This window comes from Rhincodon typus, chromosome 16 (genome assembly GCF_021869965.1).
Source record: "Rhincodon typus isolate 14 chromosome 16, sRhiTyp1.1, whole genome shotgun sequence".
Taxonomy (NCBI): Eukaryota; Metazoa; Chordata; class Chondrichthyes; order Orectolobiformes; family Rhincodontidae; genus Rhincodon; species Rhincodon typus.
Window position 1 is genome coordinate 29,488,736 of NC_063347.1, and position 25,353 is coordinate 29,514,088.

Here is a 25,353-nt window from a genome sequence, read left to right on the forward strand (position 1 = left end):
CCTAGTAGTTTTCGTCCACATAATTCATCCCAATTGGGAGACTAACAGTAATTTTGACAATAAGATGAGAAACTAACAGTTGAAGAGCCAGACTACTGTTGCTCTAAAAGGCTAATTATGTTGTGATATTAAGTAGGACTGTGGAGCAAGTCACTTGCTGGCACAGAATTTTCTGCATTGTAGACACAATCTAAAATCACATTTTGTAACATCGATATTTTTAAAAAGGTATATCCTAATTTTAAAAACTTCTTTATATATATAGTTTTAATCGCCACCAAGATCCGAACCCTACACCTACCTGTTCACAATTGCATGGTATTTCATTAAATGGAATCCCTTTCGTGCATTAAGTGCCCTTCAGTTTATTTACTACAAAGTTGTTTCTTATTCCAATGGTCAGAGCACTAAAATACAGAATTGACATTTTTTCCTAGGAGATGATTTTGGCTTCATTATGAATTATTTTATAGGGTAGTCAAGTGGAGTCAAATAGCCAACTCTTGCTCAAAATTAAGATGTGAGTAACAGTCATTTGGGTAGGATATTAATCATAATAAAACTCATTAAGTGAAGAAAAAATGATGTCTAATGATCGAAATTTTGTTGCTTTTGACCAAAGTGGACTTATTTGCTATTCAACAAATTAATTTTATTTGCCAACTTTTTTGATAGCGTTTTCCCCTAGGTGGTGATGATGAGGTCATGACCTCCACACTACAGCAATTTGCTCAAGTAATAGATGAAGTAAGTGTTAACTCAATTTGTTTCAATCACGTTTCATATATCTTGGTAATAGTAATCAAACAATAATGTTAATGGGTATTGAGTAAAACAACCCTTAATCAACTAAATGTCTAATTTTGCTAACATTAACTTTCATTTTCAATGAAGAAACATTACTGTCAATTTTTGCACTTCATGTAAAGGTTTATAAAGAGGGATACCAACTATAATTGAGACATTTTGAAGTGGTAACATGCTTCTAAGGTAATTGAATCCTGTCAATATTTTATGTCAAATGGACTAGATTTAGAACATAAATTTATACAGTCTACCTGCCAAGGTGAAAGAGCAGCCAACAACGCATAAAGCTAGATATCATCTAGGAATGAAGCAGCCTACTTTACGGGTGTTCTATAAGTACATAACTCCCTTCACCAATGGGATTGTGGTAGTACTGTGTATCATGTACAGGGTGAGTTACAATAATGCACCAACTCTCCTGTAATTAGCACTTGCCAGAACCGATGGTCACCTAGAAGGGCAAGGGCAACAGATGCATGGGAGCAGCACCAACTGCAAGTTCTTCTCTGCACCATACTGACTTAAAGCTATACAAAAACCTTGGATTCAGATCTAACCCTGATTTTGTCATCAAGCCTGCCGATAAGGGTGGTGCTGTTGTTGTCTGGCGTACTGACCTCTACCTTGCAGAGGCTGAGCGCCAGCTCTCAGATACCTCCTCCTACCTTCCCCTGGACCATGACCCCACCATGGCACATCAGGCCATTGTGTCCACTACGGTTACGGATCTCATTTCATCCGGTGATCTCTCCCCATCCACTTCCAAGCTAACAGTCCCCCAAACCCGCACAGCTCATTTCTACCTCCTGCCAAAAATCCACAAACAGGACTGTCCAGGTCGACCCATTGTTTCAGCCTGCTCATGCCCCACAGAACTCATCTCTTCCTACCTTGACTCAGTCTTCTCCCCCCGGTCCAATCCCTACCCACATACATCCATGATTCATCTGATGCCTTACGCCGGTTTCAAAGCTTCCAGTTTACCGGCTCCAGCCACCTCCTCTTTACCATGGATGTGCAATCTCTTTACACATCCATTCCCCACCAGGAGGGTCTTAGGGCTCTCCGCTTCTTCCTGGAGCAAAGACCTGAACCATCCCCACCATCCCCACCCACCACCACCCTCCTCCGCTTGGCTGAGCTTGTCCTCACAACTTCTCTTTCAACTCTTCTCATTTTCTTCAGGTAAGAGGGGTTGCCATGGGTACCCGCATAGGCCCTAGTTATGCCTGTCTCTTTGTGGAGTACGTGGAACATTCCTTGCTCCAGTCCTATTCCGGCCCCCACCCACAACTCTTTCACCAATACATCGATATATCATCGGTGCTGCTTCCCTCTCTCATCTAGAATTGGAAAACTTCATCAATTTCGCCTCAATTTTCACCCTGCCCTCACTTTCACCTGGTCTATCTCTGACTCCTCCCTTCCCTTCCTCGACATTTCTGTTTCCATTTCTGGGGATAGACTGGCCACTAATATCCATTACAAACCCACTGACTCCCACAGCTACCTGGACTGTACATCCTCACACGCCACTTCCTGTAAAGACTCCATCCCATTCTCTCAGTTCCTCCGTCTCTGTCGCATATGTTCAGATGAGGCCAACTTTGACAAGGGAGCCTCCGAAATGTCCACATTCTTCCTCAACCGAGGATTTCCCAGCTCCGTTGTCAACAGGGCCCTCAATCGGGTCCGACCCATCTCCCGCACTTCTGCCCTCACCCCTTCTCTTCCCTCCCGCAACAGCGATAGGGTTCCCCTTATCCTCACCTACCATCCCACCAGCATCCACATCCAGAAGATCATCAGACGCCATTTCCGCCACCTCCAGCAAGATGCCACCACCAGACACGTATTAATCTTCCCTGCCTTGTCTGCCTTCTGCAGGAACCGTTCCCTCCAGGACACCCTGGTCCACACTTCCTTCACCCCCAACACCTCCCCACAGCCCTATGGCACCTTCCCCTTTAACCAGCGAAGGTGCAACACTTGCGCAATTACCTCCTCCCTCCCCGGAATCCAAGGGCCCAAACATACCTTCCAGGTGAAGCAACACTTTACCTGCACTTCCAAGAATCTAATCTACTGTATTCGCTGCTCACAATGTGGTCTCCTGTACATTGGGGAAACGAAGCGTAGACTTGGCGACCGCTTCGCAGAACATTTACGTTCTGCTCGCAAAAAAGACCCTGAACTACCTGTTGCCTGCCATTTCAATGCACCACCCTGCTCCCTGGCCAACATCTCTGTCTCCAGTTTGCTACAGTGTTCCAGTGAAGCCCAACGCAAGCTGGAGGAACAACACCTCATTTTCCACTTGGGGACCCTACAGCCCTCCGGACTCAATATTGAGTTCAATAATTTTAGGGCCTAAACTCTCCCATGTCCCAGCCTCCCACTGCCACACACCAGGCCTTGTTACCACATAGGCTGCCACTACACACACCTGTTGTTAGTCACTAACAGTCCCCATTAACAACTATTCACCCTCCCAGCCTGATCGTTCTCAACTCCTTTGTCTGTCCAACTGTCTTTCTCTCTCTTTGGGCTCTATCTTATCGTTTACTCCCTACCCCACCCACCTCCCTATTTTCTGCATATAAACTGACGTTTTCCCAGCCACCATCGTTTCTGAGGAAGGGTCACCGGACCCGAAACATTAACTCGTGTTTTCTCATTCACAGATGCTGCCAGACCTGCTGAGCTTTTCCAGCAACTTTGTTTTTGTTCCTGATTTACAGCATCCGCAGTTCTTTTGGTTTTTAACCTTGGAACTCTCTCTTCCTAACAACACAGTGGGTGTACCTATGCCACATGGACCTCAGCGGTTCAAGTAGGTGGCTCACCATTACCCTCTACAGGGAAATTGGGACTATGCGACAAATACTAGTCTGCCATTGATATTTATCGCATGAATGAATGAATGTTTTAAAAGTGCAATTGACTATTAAGCAGTATTTCGCCTTTTATCTTCTGAACATTCTAAACTTATCTTAAGCGACAGAGATGTAGAACTCTGTAATTTTAGAAATGTATAAAGTTTAAACAGAAGAACTTTTACTTCAGTGTAGGCATGTAAAATCTGGAACAATAGTGATAGTTATACATAGAAATGTTGCATTTTTGTCCCTAGTATAGAAGAATCCAGCACTTTTTACTTTTTTGTTATTTTCTCTCTGTCTTACTGGCCATTTTCTATTCTTTTTAGTTCCACGGATTTTGGGCATTTTCATGTCAGTGGTCATTCTAAATGCTTGATCCATAGATTACATCAACTTGCTGTCTGACTCTGCAGCATAAATCTGTTCTTGCCCAATGTTCATTCATACAATCACATTTCAGAAGAATCAATGATGAGGAGCAGTGATTGAAGTTCTGTCTCTAGTTGCCTTCAATAATTGAGGCAAATTGTACCACTTTACTGCCAATCCAGATCATATCAACTAAATTAGTGCTGACCAGAGGTTAATAGACTTGGATGTCTCAACTGGTATCCGAATAAAGTCAGTGAAACATTGTGTTCCAGGATTCAAAAGTTAAGTTGTTGTTGTTGTTAAGATAACCCCAGGTCCTGAATCATTTTTGCATTATTTAAGAAGTCTGCCAATATGTAAGACTACAGAAAGCTAAAAGACTTCAGGATCTTATATATTTTTTCTAGAGAATAAAACGTCCTTTTGTCCTTTAGCTCAGCTCCTGCCATGCTGTCCTTTCAACGCAATTAGCTGATGCCATGATGTTTCCCATTACACAGTTTAAGGAGAAGGATTTAAAAGGTATGAAAACATTGTATTTAATATGATTTAATAATTTAATTGCATCTCCAGATCCTTTTATCGTGATGTCTTAAAAACTACCAACTTGCAAATGTTTAAAAATGGCATATTTCGCTGTGCGTTAATTGTATGTTAGGTTAGATTATTAAGTATGCACTCAGATGAAAAACCAAAATGGAATAACAGGGAACCTAGTCAAAGCAAACGTTATATGAAATTTTTCTTGCCTTTTAAGTAGCCTTAAAAATGTCAATTATTTTTAAGTATACTTTAATCAAGGTCGCAAATTTTCACACAACAATGCCCAGCAATATCAATCGGATGAGCAATCAGTTGATCTATTCTACTGGTATTTGTTTGAGTCGTAAATCTTGGCAAGACAGAGATGAGCAGGAAGGTGGGCCTTATTTAATATCTTCTCTAAAAGATGTTACATCCAATAATATTGCAATCTCCCATTGCACCGAAAACACTCCTATTTAAATATGCAGCCTGAAATTTTGTAATTAAAAAGAGTGCTACCATGTAATTCTGCTGACAGGTATTAAATGTGATCGCAAAAATTAGTCAAATTTTTAATCAGTTTCATTCAATAATATTTTTCATTTATTTTCAGAAATGCTAACCCTAAATGAAGTATTTGCTATAGCAAGTAATGGTGAGTTTGATTTCATTTATCAATATCTAAATTAGAAAAATATAGAAATTAGCCTCCGGAAGCACAGTGCTGTGGCCAGGCTACACTGTCTAATTCATAGATTCATAGAATCCCTACAGTGTGGAAGCAGGCAATTTGGCCCAACGAGTCCACATTGACCCTCTGAACAGCATCCCACCCACACCCACCTCCCTACCCTATCCCTGTAACCCTTCACGTCCCATGGCTAATCCACCTAACCTGCTGCCTTGGATCACAGAGTAAATCCAGGCAGTTCTTTTGGATTCAGTTAAATATAGATAAGAGAACAATAGCAATTTGTGTAAATGTGGGTGTTTATTAAGTAATAACAATGACAATAATAAGACTAAAACATGGAAAAGAAAGGAAAAAGACAATAAATCATGTGCCTGTTGGGGACCCCTCGATCGACGTCTGGTCTGGAAGCTTAGGTTCGCTTCTGGCACCGTTCACAATCCTGGTCTGAGGTGAAGTCCAGTTCTCAACGAAACTCTCTTTCTCTTATACAGTGTAACAAACAGCTAGCGCAGAGAAAGCAGATACAGAAGACAAAACTGCTTGCTAGTACAGAAAACAAGTTTTTTTTTAAATTGTGCTGTCTGAGGCACATACGGGAATGTTCACAGGACCATTTCAAAGTCATGCAGCTGTCGAATGTCATCATTAACTTTCCCATCCTGTACAACTGCACATCTTTGGACTGTGGGAGGAAACTGGAGCATCCAGCAGAAACCTGCGCAGACACTGGGAGAATGTACAAACTCCACACAGTCGCCCGAGGGTGGAATCAAACCCGGGTCCCTGCTGCTTGAGGCAGCAGTGCTAACCACTGTGCCACCAAGCTGCCCATGCGCCCAATTGTGGGACATCACTGAGGAGGAGTTTTCAGGAATGGCCAGCCAATCTGACTGGGCAGTAAGTCCAACAGTACCACAGCACGTGACTTTGGTGGTAGCTATTGCTGGTAACTGCAGCCAGAACCACAAGGAAGAAAATGTAGATCATGGAGTGAGCTATGTCTGGGCTGTTGAATTGGAAAGCCTGGGGATAGTGAGGAGGTGGTGATCAGGAGGTGGGTTTTTCTAGAGCAGGTGAGGCTGAAGAAATTGTGGTGAATATGGGAGCTTCCCCTCATGAACAAATGTTGTCCTTGAAGATAGTCCCCACATTTCCTCCCATCGTTTTACAAACTCCAACTGTATTTTGGCAGAGGCAGCATATTATTGGTTTTTAAATAGCTCAATTGGCCCTTAATATATTCATTTATAGTTAGTTGGCCGGCTGCCATTTTCAGTGCCTGTCCACCCTGTACTGTGGGAGTGGGCTTGGGAGTATGGGAAGGCAGTGACCTAGCTCCCCAACCTATTTCCCATGCGCATACCAAAAAACATCCCCAGTGGAGGCACATATTATCTACACATGTTATGTACCATCCTTTTTCCATTATTTACATCTAGCACAGTATTGAGACTTCAGTGATAAGTAGGATAACTGCCGTCCTAATTTTGCCTGAATAAATCACAGAATGCCCACTGATATACTCTGCAGAAAGATTGAGAAAGCAAATCAGCAACAATGCCCTTGAGGAGGAATTCCTGGAACGTGTATAGGATGGTTTTCTGGATCAATATGTTGAGGAGCCAACTACACAGCACGCCGTCTTAGACTGATATTATGTCATCATAAGAGAATAATTGGCATTCTCGCTGTGTAAGGTCCCTTAGGAATAGTGACCACAATATGATACAATTCTTAATTAAGATGGAGAGTGGCGTATTTGATTCTGAGACTGGGGCCTTGAATCTAAATAAAGGATACTATGATGGTATGAGGTGTGAACTGGCTGTGATGAATTGGGGAATGCTGTTTAAAGGGAAGATATTGGCTAGGCAATGTCAATCATTTAAAGAACACGTGGATGAAGTGCGACAATTGTCCATTCTTGTCTGGCACAGAATTAAAATGGGAAATGTGGCCCAACCATGGCTAATGAGGGAAATTAGGGATAGTACTACATCCAAGGAAAGGGCATACAAATTGGCCAAGTAAAACAACAGAGCCAAAGATTGGGAGCTGTTTAGATTTCAGCATAGGTGGACAAAAGGATTGATTAAGAAAGGAAAAAGAATACAAGAAGTGAAGGAGGTGAAGTGGCAACCCCCACCCCACCTCGGCATGGCGGTCTTGTTCCCGTGTGGACGTCTCCTTAGCCTTCAGTTTCCAGCGCCCTGGCAGGCTATCTCATCCAGCAGTGGCAGTCTTGGTCTGGCATGGCAGTCTTCTTCAGCGGAAGCTTCCAGCCCAGTATTCCAGCAGCCTGGCATGGCAGTCTTGTACTGGCGCGGGAATCTTGTTCCAGAATGGAGGACTTGTCCCAGCTGCTGCTTCAGGGTATTCCGTCATTCCTTAATCAGCTTTCCCTGAGACCAGGAGTCATTAATTGAACTGTGACTTACTTAGTCTTAATCTTTTTCTTCGTTGTTGTTTTATATGACTTCTATCATTGTAGGTTCTGTGGTGGGGCGACTATAAAACTTCTCACTCTATTTTTCATGTGAAGGTACATGTGACAATAAATTTCTGTTCTATTCTGTTCTTGATGGAGATAAGCCTCAGACTTTAAGATCTGGATCTTTTTTCTTACCTTTTGGCTTCCTGTTTTTTCTACTGTGTTTTTTTTTAAATTCTGGTTTTGTAACCCAGATGGCACCGGAGAATAGCGACTTTTCACTGTGGTCCTGTATTCCTATACTTGAGTACATGTGACAATAAAATCTAATTCTAATAGTAAGGAATGAAGAGATGACCGACCAATCAACTACATAGTATAGTTCTGTTTTTGCAAGGAGGACATAAGTAATGTCACAAAAATGTTGGGGAAACACAGTGTCCAGTGAGAACAACATCAGTTTTAGCAAGGAAATGGTGTTGGGGAAATTGATGGGATTAAATGCTGATAAATCCCTAGGACCTGATAATCTACATTCCAGAGTACTTAAAGAAGTGGCATGAGAAATAGTAGATACATTAGTGGTCAACTTTCAAAATTCTACAGACTCTGGAACATCACCTGTGGTTTGGAGGGTAGCTAATGTAACCCCACTATTTAATAAAAGGAGGTAGGGAGAAATCAGGGAATTATAAATTGGTCAGTCTGACATCAGTAGTGAGGAAAATTTTAGAGTCCATTATAAAAGAGCAGTTGCTGAACAGTGACAGGATCCAACAAAGTCAGCATGGATTTATGCGGGGGGAAAATGATGCTTGTAGACGACACAAGGCTGGGTGGGAGATTGAGCTGCGAGGAGAATTCAGAACTGCTTCAGTGTGATTTGGACAAAGAGTGTGAGTGGTCAGATGCAGCGCACACGAAGTAAAATGATGTTTGCTGTGAATGATGATAAATTGGGAAAGCGGGGGTTGCAATGAAACCTGGGTGTGCTCATACACTAGTTGCTGAAAGTAAGCATACAGGTGCAGTAGGCAGTGGAGAAGGCAAATGGTATGTTAGCCTTCATTGTGAGAGGGCTTGAGTAGAGAAGCAGGGATGTCTTGTTGTAATAATATAGGATTTTGCTGAGACCACACCTAGAGCAATGTTTGCAGTTTTGATCTCTTATCTGAGGAAGGATATTCTTGCTGTGGAGGGAGTGCAGTGGAGATGAGCCATCTGATTCCGGGCGAGACTGACTTTTGAAGAGAGACGGGATCAGTTAGGACTATATTCACTGGAGTTTAGAAGAATGACCGGGATCTGATAGAAACCTAAAAAAATTCTGACAGGACTAGACATTGGAAATGTAGGAATGATGCTTACAATGACTGGGGAGTAGAGAACTAGGGTTCGCAGTTTGAGGATATAGGGTAGGCTATTTAGGATACAGATGAGGGATTTCTTCACTCAGAGACTGAAGGCATTTGGCACACTTGCCTTCATTGATCAGTCCTTTGAATATAGGAGTTGGGAAGTCATGTTAAGGTTGTGCAGGACATTGGTGAGGCTTCTTCTGGAATACTGTGTCCAGTTCTGGTCACCCAGTTATAGGAAGAATATATCAAGCTGGAGAGGATTCAGAAGAGGTTTACTAGGATGTTGCCGAGTTTGGAAGATTTGTGTGAAATAGAAAGGCTGGGTAGACTGGGACTTTTTTCACCAGAGCATAGGGCGTTTAGAGGCAAACTGAGAAGTTTATAAAATAATGAGAGGTATAGATAGAATTAATGGAAGTTGTCTCTTCTCTAGGATGGGAGATTTCAAGACAAGGGGGCACATTTTTAAGGTGAGAGGAGAGAGATTTGAAAAAGACATGAAAGGCAGTTTTTATACATAGAGAGTGGTTCGCATGTGGCGTGAACTTCCTGAGGAAGTGGTGGATACGGGTACATTTACAATGTTTAGAAGACATTTGGATAGATACTTGAATAGGAAAGGTTTGGAGGTATATGGGCGAGGTGCAGGTAGGTGGGACTAGTTTAGTTTGGTATTATGTTAAGCATGGATTGGTTGCACCGAAGGGTCTGTTTCCTTGCTATATGACCTATGACTCTATAAGCCTGTGATATTCTGTGCTACAGTGAGTGGTTGCAGCCAAAACATTGAATATTTTCAAGAAGGAGTTGGGCATAGATATGGGGAGAAAGCAGGAACGGAGTAATGAGTTTGATAATCAGCCGTGATCATATTGATGACAGTGCAGGCAGTCTGTTCTTGCTCCTATTTTCTACGTTTTGGCATGTCTTTAATGTCCAGCAATTTTATTATCCAAGTTAGACCAACTTTTCTGTTAACTCACCAGTGGACTGCCCGACTTCAGTTTAATAAAAGTGACTCAACCTTCTCGATTCAGAGCTCATTAAATGTTTTCTTCACATTATTTCAATAATGTTTACATCACAAGTTGATGGGAATTTTGAACTAAAGTTGATTGACATTCTGAGCAGACTGCTCACTCACTGTTGGAATAATATGGTACATTTGGGGTCCTAGGAAATCCATGCCTGCAACGGAAAACAAACTGTTTGGACAATTCCAGAAAATCCGGGATGGTTAATCATCCTAGTGTCACTATAGGTCTTTACTATATAGGTAGCTTCTAATGTAATTCTTGACCAAAACATTAAATGGTATGAGACTTTAACTTTTTTAAAAGGCCCATTGTATTCTGTTTAAATGTATCTGTTAACATTTGAAACAAATATATATTGATTTGTTTGTTTGTCCCACAGATCATGATATGGCTATTAACAAATATAGTAGACTATCCAAGCGGAAGGAAAATGATAAGGTTTGAGCACTAACTTTGATTTTCAGTTCCTTAAAGAAAGAAAGAATGCTTTTCTTTGCTACATTATTTGTAGCAGGCACTTTCCATTTTCTTTGGATAATGACTAGGAAAACATAGTTGTGATGCATGACCATACTGACAGTAACGTATTCGAAATAGCACAGTTAATAGAATTCAATTTGCATTAATGCTTTAAAAGTTTGAAAATCAAATGAGTTTTTAAAAATCTTCTTTCCAAACAGATGAAGCTAGAGGCAACTGAAGATCTGTACACATCTAGAAAGAAGCAGCACCAGACCATGATGCACTATTTTTGTGCACTGAACACATTACAGTACAAGAAAAAGATTGCACTGCTAGAACCTCTCCTGGGATATATGCAAGCGCAGGTCTGTTGGTGCAACACGTTGTTTTAATTTTAGGATATTCTCAATTATTTTCATAATTATTCTACTTAAGTTGCAAACTTTCTAAGTAAAATAGCATGGTTTCCCTTAATGCAGTTAAGGAGAAAATAAGCTTCAGTCGTCACAGCAGCACTATGACTGTAAAGGTTGATGGAAGGGTTTCAAGAAGGTGACTCACCATCACTACTTCATAGACCATTCGGAAGGGGCAACAAATGCTAGACCTCTTAGCAATATCCATATCCCATAAAAATAATGAAAAGTAATATGTGTTTTTTTGTAACATATTATGACCATTGAGTGCATCTAGGTTAGGTATAAGATAAGACAGAAATTTAAGCTCCCTTACAGTACTGACAGTAATCCTTAGTTGCTGACTCAAGATCACCCATTGCTGAGCAAAATTACAAATTTTACCGTAATATGGCTAGTTGTAAGCCTATGTCAAACTTCCCAAAGTCCTCCTTGCTGACATCTGAGTACTGGTGCCAAAATTGGGAGAGCTGTCTCACCGACTAGTCAAGCAACAGACTGTCACTTACATACTATATCCCTGCCAACACCACTTCCATCCTTGGTATGTTCTGCTCCAGTAGCAGAAAAGACTCGGCAGAGGTGCTGGCATAGTGGCATAGAATCGAGGGGAGTTGCCCTGAGCATCATAGAGTTTTCAACCCCATGCAGCCTCATGGCATCAGGTCAAATAAAGATGTGTAAACCTCCCAGTGATTAAAAAATAGCTGTTCGTACTCCATCATGTTGAACAACACTTGGAAGAAGCACTGAGAGTGGCAATTTGGACTTCAGTGTCCATTACCCAAAGTGATGGAGGTGGACAAGTCCAAAAGGATATAGTTACTAGACTGGGCTTGCAGCAGTTGGCAAAGGAACCCACAAGGGGAACACATACTAGACCTCATCTTCAACAATCTGTCTGCTGCAGACAAATCTTGCCATGACGGGAACAGTTGAAGTGGCACTGCACAGTGTTTGTGGAGACTAAATCCTGTCTTTGCTTTGAGGATACTCTCATATCCTCTATTGAATTGTCTCATACTAAGAACATACTAAATGGGATAGTCTTTGAACGGATATGGCCACTTAAGACTGGGCATCCATGAAACACTGTAAGCTATCATCAGGAATGGAATTGTACTCTGACACAATCTGCAACCTCATAGCCTGGCATATTCCCCGCTCTGTAATATTTCCTTTGAGTTTGAGGATCAACCTTCGTGAAATGAGAAATTCAGATATGGGAGCAGCACAAGGCATAACTAGAAATGAGTTATCATCTTGGTGAAGTTACAACCCAGGATTACTTGCATAACAAACAACATAAGCAGCAAGGAATAGATGAGCTCAGCATTCCACAACCAAGAGACCAGATCTAAGTTCTGCAGGCCTGCCATGCCCAGTCATGAATGACAGTGGAGAATTAAAACAACCCACATCTTCAATGAAAGGGGTTGGGGAGCCGAGTGCATCAGTGTAATAAATGAGGCAACCATCTTCAGTCAGAAGTCCTGAGTGGATGATCCATTTCAGCATCTCCCTGAGGTCCCCAATCAATTGGATTTACTCCATATGATATCAAGAAGTGGCTGAAAGAACTGGATAATGCAAAGGCTATGGTTCCTGACAACAATCCAGCAATTGTACAGAGACTTGTGCTCCACAATTTACTGTGTCTTTAGCCAATCAGTTCCAATGTAGCCACAGCACTGGCATCTACCTGACAAGTGGAAAATTATCCAGGTATGTCCTGTATACAAAAGGCAAGACAAATCCAACCCAGTCAATTACTACTCCACGGCGTATGCTTGAGTATCAGGAAAATGATGGAAGGGGTTTGTCAGCAGTGTTGTGAAAGCAGCACTTGCTTAGCAATAACCTGCTTGTTGACACCAAGGGAAGGTGTCGGCCTAGTGGTATTATCACTGGACTGTTAATCCAAAGACCCAGGTAACATTCTGGGGACCCAGGTTCGAATCCCACCATGGCAGATGGTGGAATTTAAATTTAATAAAATATCTGGAATTAAGAATCGAATGATGACTGTGAATCCATTGTCAATTGTTAGAAAAACCTATCTGGTTCACTAATGCCCTTTAGGGAAGGAAACTGCCATCCTTACTTTGTCTGGCCTACATGTGACTCCAGACCCAGAACAATGTGGTTGACTATGAACTGCCCTCTGGGCAATTAGGGATGGGCAATAAATGCTGCCTAGCCAGCGACGCCCTCATCCTGTGAATGAATAAAAACACTCTGGGTTCCACCAGGCTCAATCAGCTCCTGACCTCATTACAGACTTGGTTCAAACATGGACAAAAGAGTTGAATTCTAGAGCTGAAGTGAGAGTGACAGCACTTGACAACAAGGTTACATTTGACCAAGTGTGGCATCAAGGAGGCCGAGCAAAACTCAAGTCAGTGGAAATTGGGGAGCAAATTTTACGTTAGCTGGACTAGGGGGTGCAATGCCTTGTAGTATTATCACTAGACTATTAATCCAGCAACTCAGCTAATATTCTGGGGACCTTGATTCAAATCTCATCAAGGCAGATGATGGAAATTGAATTCAGTAAAAGAATCTGGAATTAAGGGTCTAATAATGACCATTGTCGATTGTCGGAAAAAACCCATCTGGCTCAGTAATGTCCTTTAGGGAAGGAAATCTGGGCAACCAGAGATGGGCAATAAATACTGGCCTAGCCAGTGATGTCCAAATCCTGTGAGTGAATGAGAAAAGATCTCATCACAAATGAAATAGTCATTGGTTAGTCACCTCGGCTTCAGGGCATCTCTGCAAGTGTTTCTCAGAGTAGTATCCAAGGGCCAGTTGTCTTTAGCTGCTTTAATCAATGGTCTTGCCTCCATCAAAAAGGTCAGAAGTACAGATGCACAAGGTTTGCCATTATTCCTGAGTCCTCGGATATTGAATCAGTACATATCCAGATGCATCTAGACCTGGACCATATCCATGCTGAGTTGATTTGTGGCGCAAGTGTTACTTGCAGCTTAAGTGCCAGGCAATGACCATCTCCATCAAGAGACAATCTATTCATCACCCTTTTGATACTCAATGGCTTTACTATCGCTGAATCTTTCACCATCAGCAAGGTTACCATTGACCAGAAATGGATCATCCACTCAGGATTTCTGGCTGAAGATCATTGCTCCATCTATTACGCTGATGTGCTCGGCTCCCCATCCTCCTTCATTGAAGATGTGTGTTTTTTTTATTGTCCACTACCATTAATGACTGGGTGTGGCTGTAGAAGCAGGTCAGCGGCTATGAATCCTGTAGAAACTGTTCACCATCTACAAGACCCAAGTCTGGAGTGCAGTGTAATTGACCCATTTGTCAGGATGAACGCAGCTCCATCGACACTCAAGAAGTTTGACATCATCCAGAACAGAGCAGTATGTTTGATTAGTGCCACAATCCACAAGCATTCACTCCTCCACCATCAATGCTCAGGAGCAGCAGTATGTACCATAGGTGCACTACAGAAATTCACCAAGATTCATTGGACAGCACTTTTCAAAACCACAATCAAGACCATCCAGAAGAAGGGCAGCAGAACATGGAAACATCACCACCTCAAAGGTTCTCTTAAAGTCACCTACTGTTTTGACTTGGAAGTATATTGCTGTTTCTTCAGTGATGTTGGCTCACAACCCTTGTACTTTATGCCCCCAACCCCTACTCCTCACTCACTAAAAGCATTTTGGGTATACCTAGACCAAATGAACCGGTGCAGTTCAAGAAAGCAGCTTATGACCACTTTCTCAAAGGCAACGGAAGGCGGGTAAAAATGCTGGCCCAGTCAGCCACGGCTGCATCCCATAAATGAATGATAAAATACAAACCTATGTCTGGACTGCTTTCCTTAAGCATACTAATAATTTGTGTATTTCAGATAAACTTCTTCAGAATGGGTTCTGAACACATGGCTCAACAGTTGGAGGAATTTCTGACAAATATTGGTGCCAGTGTGCAGGGGTAAGTTAAAATTACTTTATAAATGTTGTCATTACAAATTATATTCCTCCTTTTAACTCAATCAATAGTAATATTTTCTCTGTCCCTTCCAGCAGATAATAAAAATTCTACTTGAGCTAATAAAAGGGGAATTAAATATAATTCAGCTTTGTATTTGTGTATGAAAATAAGAATGGAAGTATAAAATTTATAGTAAGTGGAGGCAATGGCTTAGTGGTGTTATCGCTGGGTTGCTAATCCAGAGACCCAGGTACAGTGGATGGTAGAATTTGAAAGCAGTAAAAACTTGGAATGAAGATGATACTAATGATTCTAATCATGACCATGAATCCATTGCCAGTTGGGGAAAAGCCCACTAATTTTACCTGGACTAGCCTTCAAGTTACACCAGACAGTTAGGAATGTACAATAAATGCTAGCCTAGCTGGTAATGCCCTCCACCCATGAATGAATTTAAAAAAAAAAAAAAAAAAATTGGCAAAGCTGATTAATACTTCATGTGGTTAAGCACTGAGATCATTGATCTATTCTCGAACTGAGCTTTTTTTTGCCTTGATTCACTGGTCAGTGACCCCTTTGTGGATTTGTTTAGATTGTGATTATCTTGACTGTCAAAAACACTATTAACCTACATGTATTAATAGTCAGTTGATGGCCTTCATACACCAACAAGGCGGAGAGAAAGAACAAAACCCAATTTTCCTTCTACCTGGATCTGAAAAATGTAACTGCATCTGGATGTGCGTAATACTATCTGATTCAGCTAAATTCACATTTGAAACATGGTTGAGCACTTTCGTTCCAGAAAACCTGTAACAATTATCTTGACATGCAGAATTGAATCCTCATCCAAGGCAGAGTTTGATTTGCATACTGCCCTGGATTTTATTTCAGACAGGACTACAATAGATAGTAACATGATATGCATTATTGCATATAATTTTAATGAGTGATATTAGATAGTATTAGATTAAAACATCAATGGTTAAAATATTATTGAAACAATACAATCAATCTATTTGTCCATGTTCTAGTGTCCGTCGGGAAATGGAAACTGAACTGGAAACCATGCATCAGACCATTCAGGATCTGGAAGTAGCCAGCGACTCATTGTATGTACCTGATCCGGATACCAAACTATTCAACATCAATAGAAACCTAACCAGAAAAACTGGCTATATGAATACAAGAAAGTAAGTGTCAGGCATTGCCATGGAAATGTTTTGTTAGATTCTGAAGAATCATCAATTGCAACATGTGAAGCTATTATCTATATACATGATGTTTCTGATTGCAATTTCACAATGCCTTTGTCATGGATAGGAAGCTGATTGAAGCTGACTTCACTTTAAGCCAACAGCAGATAGGTATTTCCAGGAAGCAAATATTTGGTCAAGCAGAAAACAATTTGGAACAACATAAAAACAGCCATTGGCCCATTGATTTTGTGCCAGGGCTTTTTCTTTCTTGATTCTTCCTTGACCCTGCAAGTCAAATTTAATTCATTTTCAACATATATTTTCAAACAACAACCTGTATTCCTAAATAGTTATTTATTTTGTTTTTGTTTGGTTGGATATTCTGAAATGCTTTGCTTTTTGTTAACATAGAACTGTACAGCACAGGGAGAGGCCCTTTGGCTCAACCATGTTGCCATTGTAAACTAATCCGATCTGCCCACACATGGTCCACATCCTTCTATGGGATACATCCCTGCCTGTTTATGTGTCCGTCCAAATGCTTCTTAAATGTTGCTATCGTATTTTCTTCTACCACCTCCCCTGGCAGCATGTTCCAGGCACCTGGCACCCTTTGTACAAAAAAAACTTGCCTCCCATATCTGCTTTAAACTTTTCCCCTCTCACTTTAAACCTATGCCCTGTGCAATATTTCCACACTGGGAAAAAGACTCTGACAATCCACATTATCCATGCTTCTCATAATTTTATATATGTCTATCACATCCTCCTCCCTCCCCCCTCCAGTCCAGTTCAGTCTCTGATGCTCTGGCAAAAGCAATCCATGTTGGTCTAGCCTTTCTCATGGCTAATACACCCCAATCGTGGTAAACCTCTTTCATACATTCTCCAAAGCCTCTAAATCCTTCCTATAGTGTGGTGACCAGAACTACACACAGTGTTCCAAATGTGGCCGAACTAAAGTCGTACACAGCTGCAACGTGACTTGCCAACTTTTATACTCAGTGCCCTGATTGATTAAAGCATGCCAAATGCCACTTTCATGCAAGCCACTTTCAGGGAGCTATGGAGTTGCACCCCAAGATCCTGCTGTATATCAGTTCTCCTCAGGGTCCTGCCATTTACTGTATACTTTCCTCTTGCATTTGACCTCCCAAAATGCATCATCTCTCAGTTGTGCAGATTAAATGCCATCTGCCATTTCTGTCCCCAGCTTTCCAACTGATCTATATCTTAGAACATAGAACAACACCGGCCCTTTGGCCCACGATGTTGTGCCGACCTATTATCTTAATCTAAGATCAAACTACCCTGCATATCCTACATTTTACTATCATCCATGTACCTATCCAAGAATTGCTTAAATGTCCCTAAAGTATCTGACTCCACTACCACTGCCGGCAGAGCATTCCAAACACCCACCACTCTCTGTTTAAAGAACCTACCTCTGACATCTCCCCTATATCTTCCTCCAATCACCTTAAAATTAGGCCCCCTCGTGATAGTCATTTCCGTCCTGGGAAAAAGCCTCTGGCTATCCACTCTATCTATGCCTCTCATCATCTTGTACGCCTCTATCAAGTCACCTCTCATCCTTCTTCGCTCCAATGAGAAAAGCCTGAGCTTCCTCAACCTTTCTTCATAAGACCTGTCCTCCAGTCCAGACAGCATCCTGGTAATTTTCTTCTGCACCCTCTCTAAAGCTTCCACATCCTTCCTATAATGAGGCGATCAGAACTGAACACAGTATTCCAAGTGTGGTCTAATCGGGGTTTTATAGAGCTGCACCATAACCTCGCAGCTCTTAAACTCAATTCCCCTGACAATGAAAGCCAACAAACCATACGCCTTCATAACAACCTGATCAACTTGGGTAGCAACTTGGACGTGGACCCCTAGATCCCTCTGTTCCTCCACACTGCCAAGAATCCTGCCATTAACCGTGTATTCTGCATTCAAATTTGACCTTCCAAAATGAATCACTTCACACTCATCCGGGTTGAATTTCATCTGCCACTTCATTGCCCAGCTTTGCATCCTGTCAATGTCCCGCTGCAACCTACAACAGCCCTGCACACTATCCACAACTCCACCAACCTTCATGTCATCAGCAAACTTACTAGCCCACCCTTCCACTTCCTCATCCAAGTCATTTATAAAGATCACGAAGAGCAGAGGTCCCAGAACAGATCCCTGCAGAACACCACTGGTCACCGAGCTCCAGGCTGAATGCTTTCCATCTACTACCACCCTCGGTCTTCTATTGGACAGCCAATTCTGTATCCGGACAGCAAAATTTCCCTGGATCCCATGCCTCCTTACTTTCTGAATGGGCCAACCATGGGGAACCTTACCACATGCCTTGCTAAAATCCATATACACCACATCCACTGCTCTGCCTTCATCAATGTGTTTTGTCAGATCCTCAAAGAATTCAATAAGGCTTGTGTGGCATGATCTGCCCCTCGCAAAGCCATGCCGACTATTTCTAATCTTGCTGTATCCTTTGACAGTCTTCCTCCCTGTCCACAACTCCTTCAATTTTCGTGTCATCTGCAAGCTTACTAAGCAGATAACCTACATGTTCTTCCAAATCATTTATATGTATATTACCAACAACAGAGGTCCCAGCACTGATCCTTGTGGAATATCACTGGTCACAGATCTCCAGTCAGAAAAACACTCTCCACAACTACCATTTGTCTTCTATGACCAAACTGATTTTGTATCCAATTTAGCGACTGCTTGGAGATCCCATATAACTTAATCTTCTGGACCAGCCTACCATGAGAGACCTTGTCAAATGCTTTAGTAAAGTCCATGTAGACTACATCCACCGCTCTACCATGATTGATCATCTTCATCACTTCCTGCAAAAATTGAAATTTGTGAGAAACAACCTCCCTCTCACAAAGCTATGTTAACTGTTCCTAGTAAGACCATTCTTTCCCAATTGTGAGTAAATCCTGTACTGAAAAATCTTCTCCAATAATTTCCCTGTGACTGATGTAAGGCTCACTGACTGTAGTTTCCTGGATTATCTCTGTTGCCCTTCTTAATCAAAGGAATAACATTGGCTATTCTCCACCCTTCTGATACAAACACTCCTGCCAAGGCCCCAACAATCTCCTCCCTCAGTATCTTGGATTAGATCCTATCAGGCCGTAGGGACTTATCTACCTCAATGTTTTTCAAGACACCCCACAGAATATCCTGCGCCAGTTCAGAGTCATCCTTGACCCTGGCACCAGGGCCGAAACTCCATCCTTGGACTTGGCCACAGAAATGCTTATTCATGCCCCGACTAATCAATGCCCTATCATTACCCTTAGCCTACACTTCGACTCTCCCTGCTGCACAACAGAGCCAATCACTGAACTAGCTGCTGCTGATACTTTCGCCCGAGAGGCCATCCCCACAACTGTATCCCCAGGATTCTGACTTCTATTTGCCTACATTTATTTTCAATTGACCTTGCACAGCATGTAATCTCCTTTAGTCTCCACTTTTGGTGTTTCTGGTTGTATGTTCTGGTATATTTCTAATTGTTCTCACACATCCCTAAATGCTTTCTGAACCATTATGCAGTTTTATCGTTTTCCGTGCATAGTTCTAGAAGACGTTTCTCAATGGTGTTATTCCTGTCTTGCTTGGATAATTACATTCATACATGTTGTAATCCATTCTCTATTTGTTACATTGTGAGGAGAAGAACACATTCTGTGCTTTTGGCACTGCAGAAAGCACTTGATCATGTATAACATAGTAACGTAGAAAGTAGAACTTTGTCCAAAATAATGTATCTTAACTCATCACTCAGAATGTTCTTTAATGCTTGAACGTGATTGTTCATATTTGTTATATCAGCTAATCTTTTTAGTTTGAGTTTTCCAAAGATTGCCAAAAATATAAGCCCATTGAATACTGTGTTAAGGGAGCTTAATCCTATTTCACATTAGAATTTACAGTCTGTAGAGAGCGGAGATCTCATTGAATTCAAACCCGGGTTCCATTGGCAAAGGAGCTGGTATGATTAGAGGCTGTGCCATTTTGAAGATCTTCTGACATTTTTTTCATGAACTAAACGTTATTCACTTGATTGTCAGATTTTCCTCCACATTCTTTTTGAAAACTAACATGCTTTTTCTAGCATTTTTTGAAAATGGTTTTAGATCCTTTATATTATACCAAAGTTTCTTGTTTTGCATTGTTATATCTAATTCCGAGCACTGAGGTGTTTTAGGTAGCAAATGCTTTTAGCATTATTTCACTTGGGGTGGTTTTGTTTTAACTATTAGCCATGGAAATAATTAAAGGCGAAACAACTGTAGCTCATTGAAGTTTTCAGCCCAAGAAATGACCATTGTGAAGTCGATTGCAAACTAATCTATAGCAGTGGCAAAGCAATGTCATGCGAACTGTTAGAAAAATGCAACAGATAGTGTTAAAAGTAAAACTGTCTGTTTTGGATTCTAGTAAAACTAGATTAGTGTCATCCACCTGGGAAAGGTATTACTACTTTACCCAGGGTGGAAACCTGATGCGTCAAGCTCGAGGGGATGTTGCAGGAGGTCTTGTCATGGACTTGGACAACTGCACTGTTATGGCTGTGGATTGTGAGGACCGAAGATACTGCTTTCAAATCACTGCCTTTGATGGGAAAAAGTAAGTATTGTCCACATCTGTGACCAGCGTAATTTATTGCTTCCTTCTCCAAGTTCTTTACCAATATTTTGGAATGCACGTTGTAAACTGATCATTTGGTTGTGGTTCCCCTTAGATTTGTCTGCCATATTCTGTTTTTATATTTGGCAAATTTGTAGCCTTGTACAGTAGGGAGAGACCTTAATCTATGGTACACTTGATATTCCTTCCCCGCACAGCCTTATTCTGTACTCAAAATTGAACCAGAATTGGGTACTTGGCTCAATAATGGTCATAATGGAATGAATGCCATGCCATAAGATTATATGTTTGATATATAGTTCTGTTGCTGTTGGTCCACATCATCTCATGGATAGGCATTTTGGGCTATTAGATCTGTTCTTAATCTGTCTGACTTAATGCTGTAGTGGAGAATTCAATCAGTACGAAGATTTAGACTTTTTCTTGAAAAGGGTTGTGATCAGTTTACTACTATCCATAGACAATCATGCCTGCAGCTGAGTGAGCACAAAAACAAGTTGCTACTTCCTTGTAAAAACCGGAAGAACTGCAGATGCTGTAAATTGTGAACACAAACAGAAGTCGCTGGAAAAGCTCAGCAGGTCTGGAAGCATCTGTAAAGAAAAATCAGAGTTAATGTTTCTGATCCGGTGACCCTTCCTCAGAACTAATGGTAACTAGGAAAATGTTGGTTTATACGCAGAAGAGAGGGACGATTTACAGTATCCACAGTTCTTTCAGTTTTTATTTAGTATTTGACTCACTGCCACATCTCTTCTTGGCATACGCACATTGAAACAGTTCTGCTCCTCTCTCCGACGGGATTTCCTTTTTCAATCTTTCTTCTTGTTCACCACCACTAATTTCACTGTCACTCCTGTTGTTTGACCGGGTATTTGCTAAAACTTGTTTCCAGAGCCATATCATATTCCTCAGTGACTGCCTCCAGCTCAGACTCACCCCACGTGGATTCCAACAGAAGTTTTCTCCCTCATGCTTTGAATTCTCCCAGTGTCACGGATATCTCCATGATGTTCAACGTTCTACAGACAGCTGCCCTCACTGCATCCTGAGATCCACGCTCAGTGCCAGTCGGTGTCACATGCATACTCTCGACCTTTCTCTTCAACAGCATTGTAACATGCTGGCTCAGGGCTGCGCCACTCCGCACTTCCACTTCATCCCATGCTTCTGCCCTCCAGCCCCTCCCCCCAACAAAAATAAGGACAGAGTCCCCCTGGTCCTTACATGCCACCCCACCAACCTCCACATCCAGTTCATCATCCTCCGACACTTCTGCCACCTGCAATCCAACCCCACCTCCAAAGAGAGACATCCATCCCCACCCCTATCTGCCTTTTGTAGGGACTGCTCACTCCGTGACTCCCTCGTCCACTCCACAGTCCACACCAACCCCACCACACCTGGCACGTTTCCCTGCAACCACAGGAAATGCTACACCTGCCTCTACACCTCCCCCCTCACCTCCATCCAAAGACAAACTTTCCATATCCAACAGGAGTTCACCTGTACATCCTCCAACCTGGTCTACTGTATCCATTGTTCCCGATGTGGCCTCCTCTACATCAGTGAGACCAAGCACAGACTTGGTGACCGATTTGCGGAGCATCTGTACTCTGTATGCTATAATCAACAACAACTTCCTGTTGCCAACTATTTTAACTCCCCCCTCCCACTCCCATGGTTGCATGTCCATCCTGGGCCTCCTCCAGTGCCACAATGACACCACATGCAAACTGGAGGAAGAACAACTCATATTCCACCTCAGGAGCCTACAGCCCGATGGCTTGAACATAGAATTCATCAGTTTCAAAATCTCCCACCCCCAGCCTTGTCCCATGTCAACCCCCACCTCTCATCCCTGCCTCCTTGACCTAACACAACTTGTCCATCATCTTTCCTACCTATCTGCCACACCCTTTCCACTGACAAATCCTTACTACCCCTGCCTGCAATCACCAATCACCATTCCACCCTCTATCTATTTCCCAGTGCCTTCCCCCTCCCTAGTCCCAACTCAAAACGTCAACTCTCCTCCTCTGCTGCTGCCTGACCTGCCTGTTCCTCCAACTCCACACTGTATTGACTCTGTCTCCAGCATCTGCAGTTCTAGATATCTCCGTGCAACAATTCAGAGATACCCATGGCCTTCTGAAACCTTCCTCCCCTCTGACTCCATCCTTGTGCCCCCACCCCCAACCCTACCTCCTGTCAGGTGTTCACCATCCCACCTAACTTCTTCATCTCCAATGCTGAGTACAGGACTTTCGGCAAAGGTCTCAGCTTTATTCCTCTGCGTCCCCACCTTAACATGACGTCGAACTCTTCTTCCACCGTCTTCTCCTCTGTGCCCATTTCTTTGGACAAACCCACTTGCCCAGTTTCAACACTCTCCCTCCACTTGTACCCCACCCTCTGACCTTTTACTTTCACTCAATCTATTCATTGAGAATCTATTTCAATGTCGATGTGACATTCATCACCTCACTTGCTCTGCCCCGCCCCATCCTCACCAAATCCAATTTATCTCCCTCCGAACTGACTGCACTCTGTGCACTTAGATCCAACCCTGACTTTGTTATTATGCCTGCCAATAAGGGTGGTGCTGTTGTAGTCTGGGGTACTGACCTCTACATTGCAGAGGCTCAGCACCAACTCTCAACTACCTCCTCCTATCTTCCCCTGGACCATGACCCCACCATAGCACATCAGGCCATTGTTTCAGCTATGGTAACTGACCTCATTTCATCTGGGGATTCCCTCTCCCCCGCCTCCAAGATGATAGCCCTCTCGCAGCTTGCTTCTACCTCCTTCCAAAAATCCACAAACAAGACTGCCCGCTCTGACCCATTGTTTCAGCCCGTATTCTGCCCCACAGAACTAATCCCTTCTTACCTTGACTCAGTCTTTTCTCTCCCCGGTCCAGTCCCTGCCCACGTACATCAGTGATTCCTCTGACACTTTACACCAGTTTCAAAATTTCCAGTTTGCAGGTTGCAGCCGCCGCCTCTTTACCATGGACATTGAATCCCTTTTATATGTCCATCCCCCACCAGGATAGTCTTGGGGTTCTCCACCTCTTCCTGGAGCAAAGGCCTGAACCGTCCCCACCCACCACCAGCCTCCGGCTTGGCTGAGTTCATCCTCACCCTCAACAACTTCTCTTTCAATTCCTTTCGTTTTCTTCAGGTCAGAGGGGTGACAGTGGGTACCGGCATTTACCCCAGTTATGTCTGTCTCTTTGTGGGGTACGTGGAACATTCCTTGTTCCAGTCCTATTCCAGACCTCGCCCATAACTCTTCCCCTGATATATCGATGATATCATTGGTGCTGCTTCCTTCTCTTGTCTGAAATTGGAAAAGTTTATCGTTTTTTTTGCTTCCAGTTTCCACCCTGCCCCCACTTTCTCCCTTCCCTTCCTTGACATCTCTGTTTCCATTTCTGGGAATAGACTGGTCATTAATATCCACTATAAACCCACCGACGCCCACAGTTACCTGGACAATACATTCTCGCACCCTGCTTCCTGAAAAGACTCCATTGCATTCTCTCAGTTCCTCTGTCTCCATCGCATATGTTCAGATGAGGCAAAAGGCTGCCTCTGAAATGTCCACTTTCTTCCACAACCGAGAAGTCCCTGGCACCATTGTCAACAGGGCCCGTCTGACCCATCTCCCGCACTTCCACCATCACCCCCTCTCTTCCCTCCTGCAACAGCAATAGTGTTCCTCTTGTCCTTACCTACCATCCCACCAGCATCCGCACCCAAAGATTCGTCAAATGCCATTTCTGCCACCTCCAGCGAGATGCCACCACCAGACACACATTTCCCTCCCCTCCCTTGTCTGCCTTCCACAGGGACCGTTCCCTCCAGGACACCCTGGTCTATTTTTCCTTCACTCCCAACACTACCCCACTGTCCCATGACACCTTGCTTTGCAACCGCCAAAGGTGTAACACCTGCCCATTTACCTCCTCCCTCCTCACTATCCAAGGGCCCAAACATACCTTCCAGGCGAAGCAGCACGTCACTTGCACTTCCACAATCTAGTCTACTGCATTCGCTGCTCACAATGTGGTCTCCTCTACATTGGGGAAACGAAGTGTAGATTGGGTGACCGCTTCAGACAACATCTATGTTCTGCTCACAAAAAAGACCCTGAGCTTCCAGTTGCCTGCCACTTTAACACACCACCTTGTTTCCTAGCCAACATCTCAGATTCAGGCTTGCTGCAGTGTTCCAGCGAAGCTCACCGCAAGCTGGAAGAACACCTCATTTTCCACTTGGGGACCCTGCAGCCCTTCGGACTCGATATAGAGTTCAATAATTTTAAGGCCTAAACTCTCCCACGTCCCAGCCCCTTACTCCACACACCAGGCCTTGTTATCACATAGTCTGCCAATACATTATCTATTGTTGGTCACTGTAATCCTCATTAACAGCTTTTCACCTCCTAGCCAGATTGTTATCAACTCCAGAGATAGTAGGAACTGCAGATGCT

General features: G+C 42.8%; 1 protein-coding gene across 2 annotated transcripts in view; it reads left to right on the forward strand.

Annotated features, from left to right (window-relative positions):
- The window catches only part of appl1 (adaptor protein, phosphotyrosine interaction, PH domain and leucine zipper containing 1), a 66,034-nt gene that overhangs the window by 16,222 nt on the left and 24,459 nt on the right, over window positions 1-25,353 (forward strand). The window contains exons 4-11 of one of the 2 annotated variants that reach the window (XM_020515689.2): window positions 676-747; window positions 4,496-4,583; window positions 5,200-5,241; window positions 10,489-10,547; window positions 10,790-10,936; window positions 14,883-14,965; window positions 16,000-16,158; window positions 20,641-20,829. In XM_020515689.2, coding sequence (XP_020371278.1) covers window positions 676-747; window positions 4,496-4,583; window positions 5,200-5,241; window positions 10,489-10,547; window positions 10,790-10,936; window positions 14,883-14,965; window positions 16,000-16,158; window positions 20,641-20,829 — 839 coding nt within the window. The remainder of the gene's footprint in view (window positions 1-675; window positions 748-4,495; window positions 4,584-5,199; window positions 5,242-10,488; window positions 10,548-10,789; window positions 10,937-14,882; window positions 14,966-15,999; window positions 16,159-20,640; window positions 20,830-25,353) is intronic. The other variant, XM_048606321.1, reaches the window with a different exon arrangement.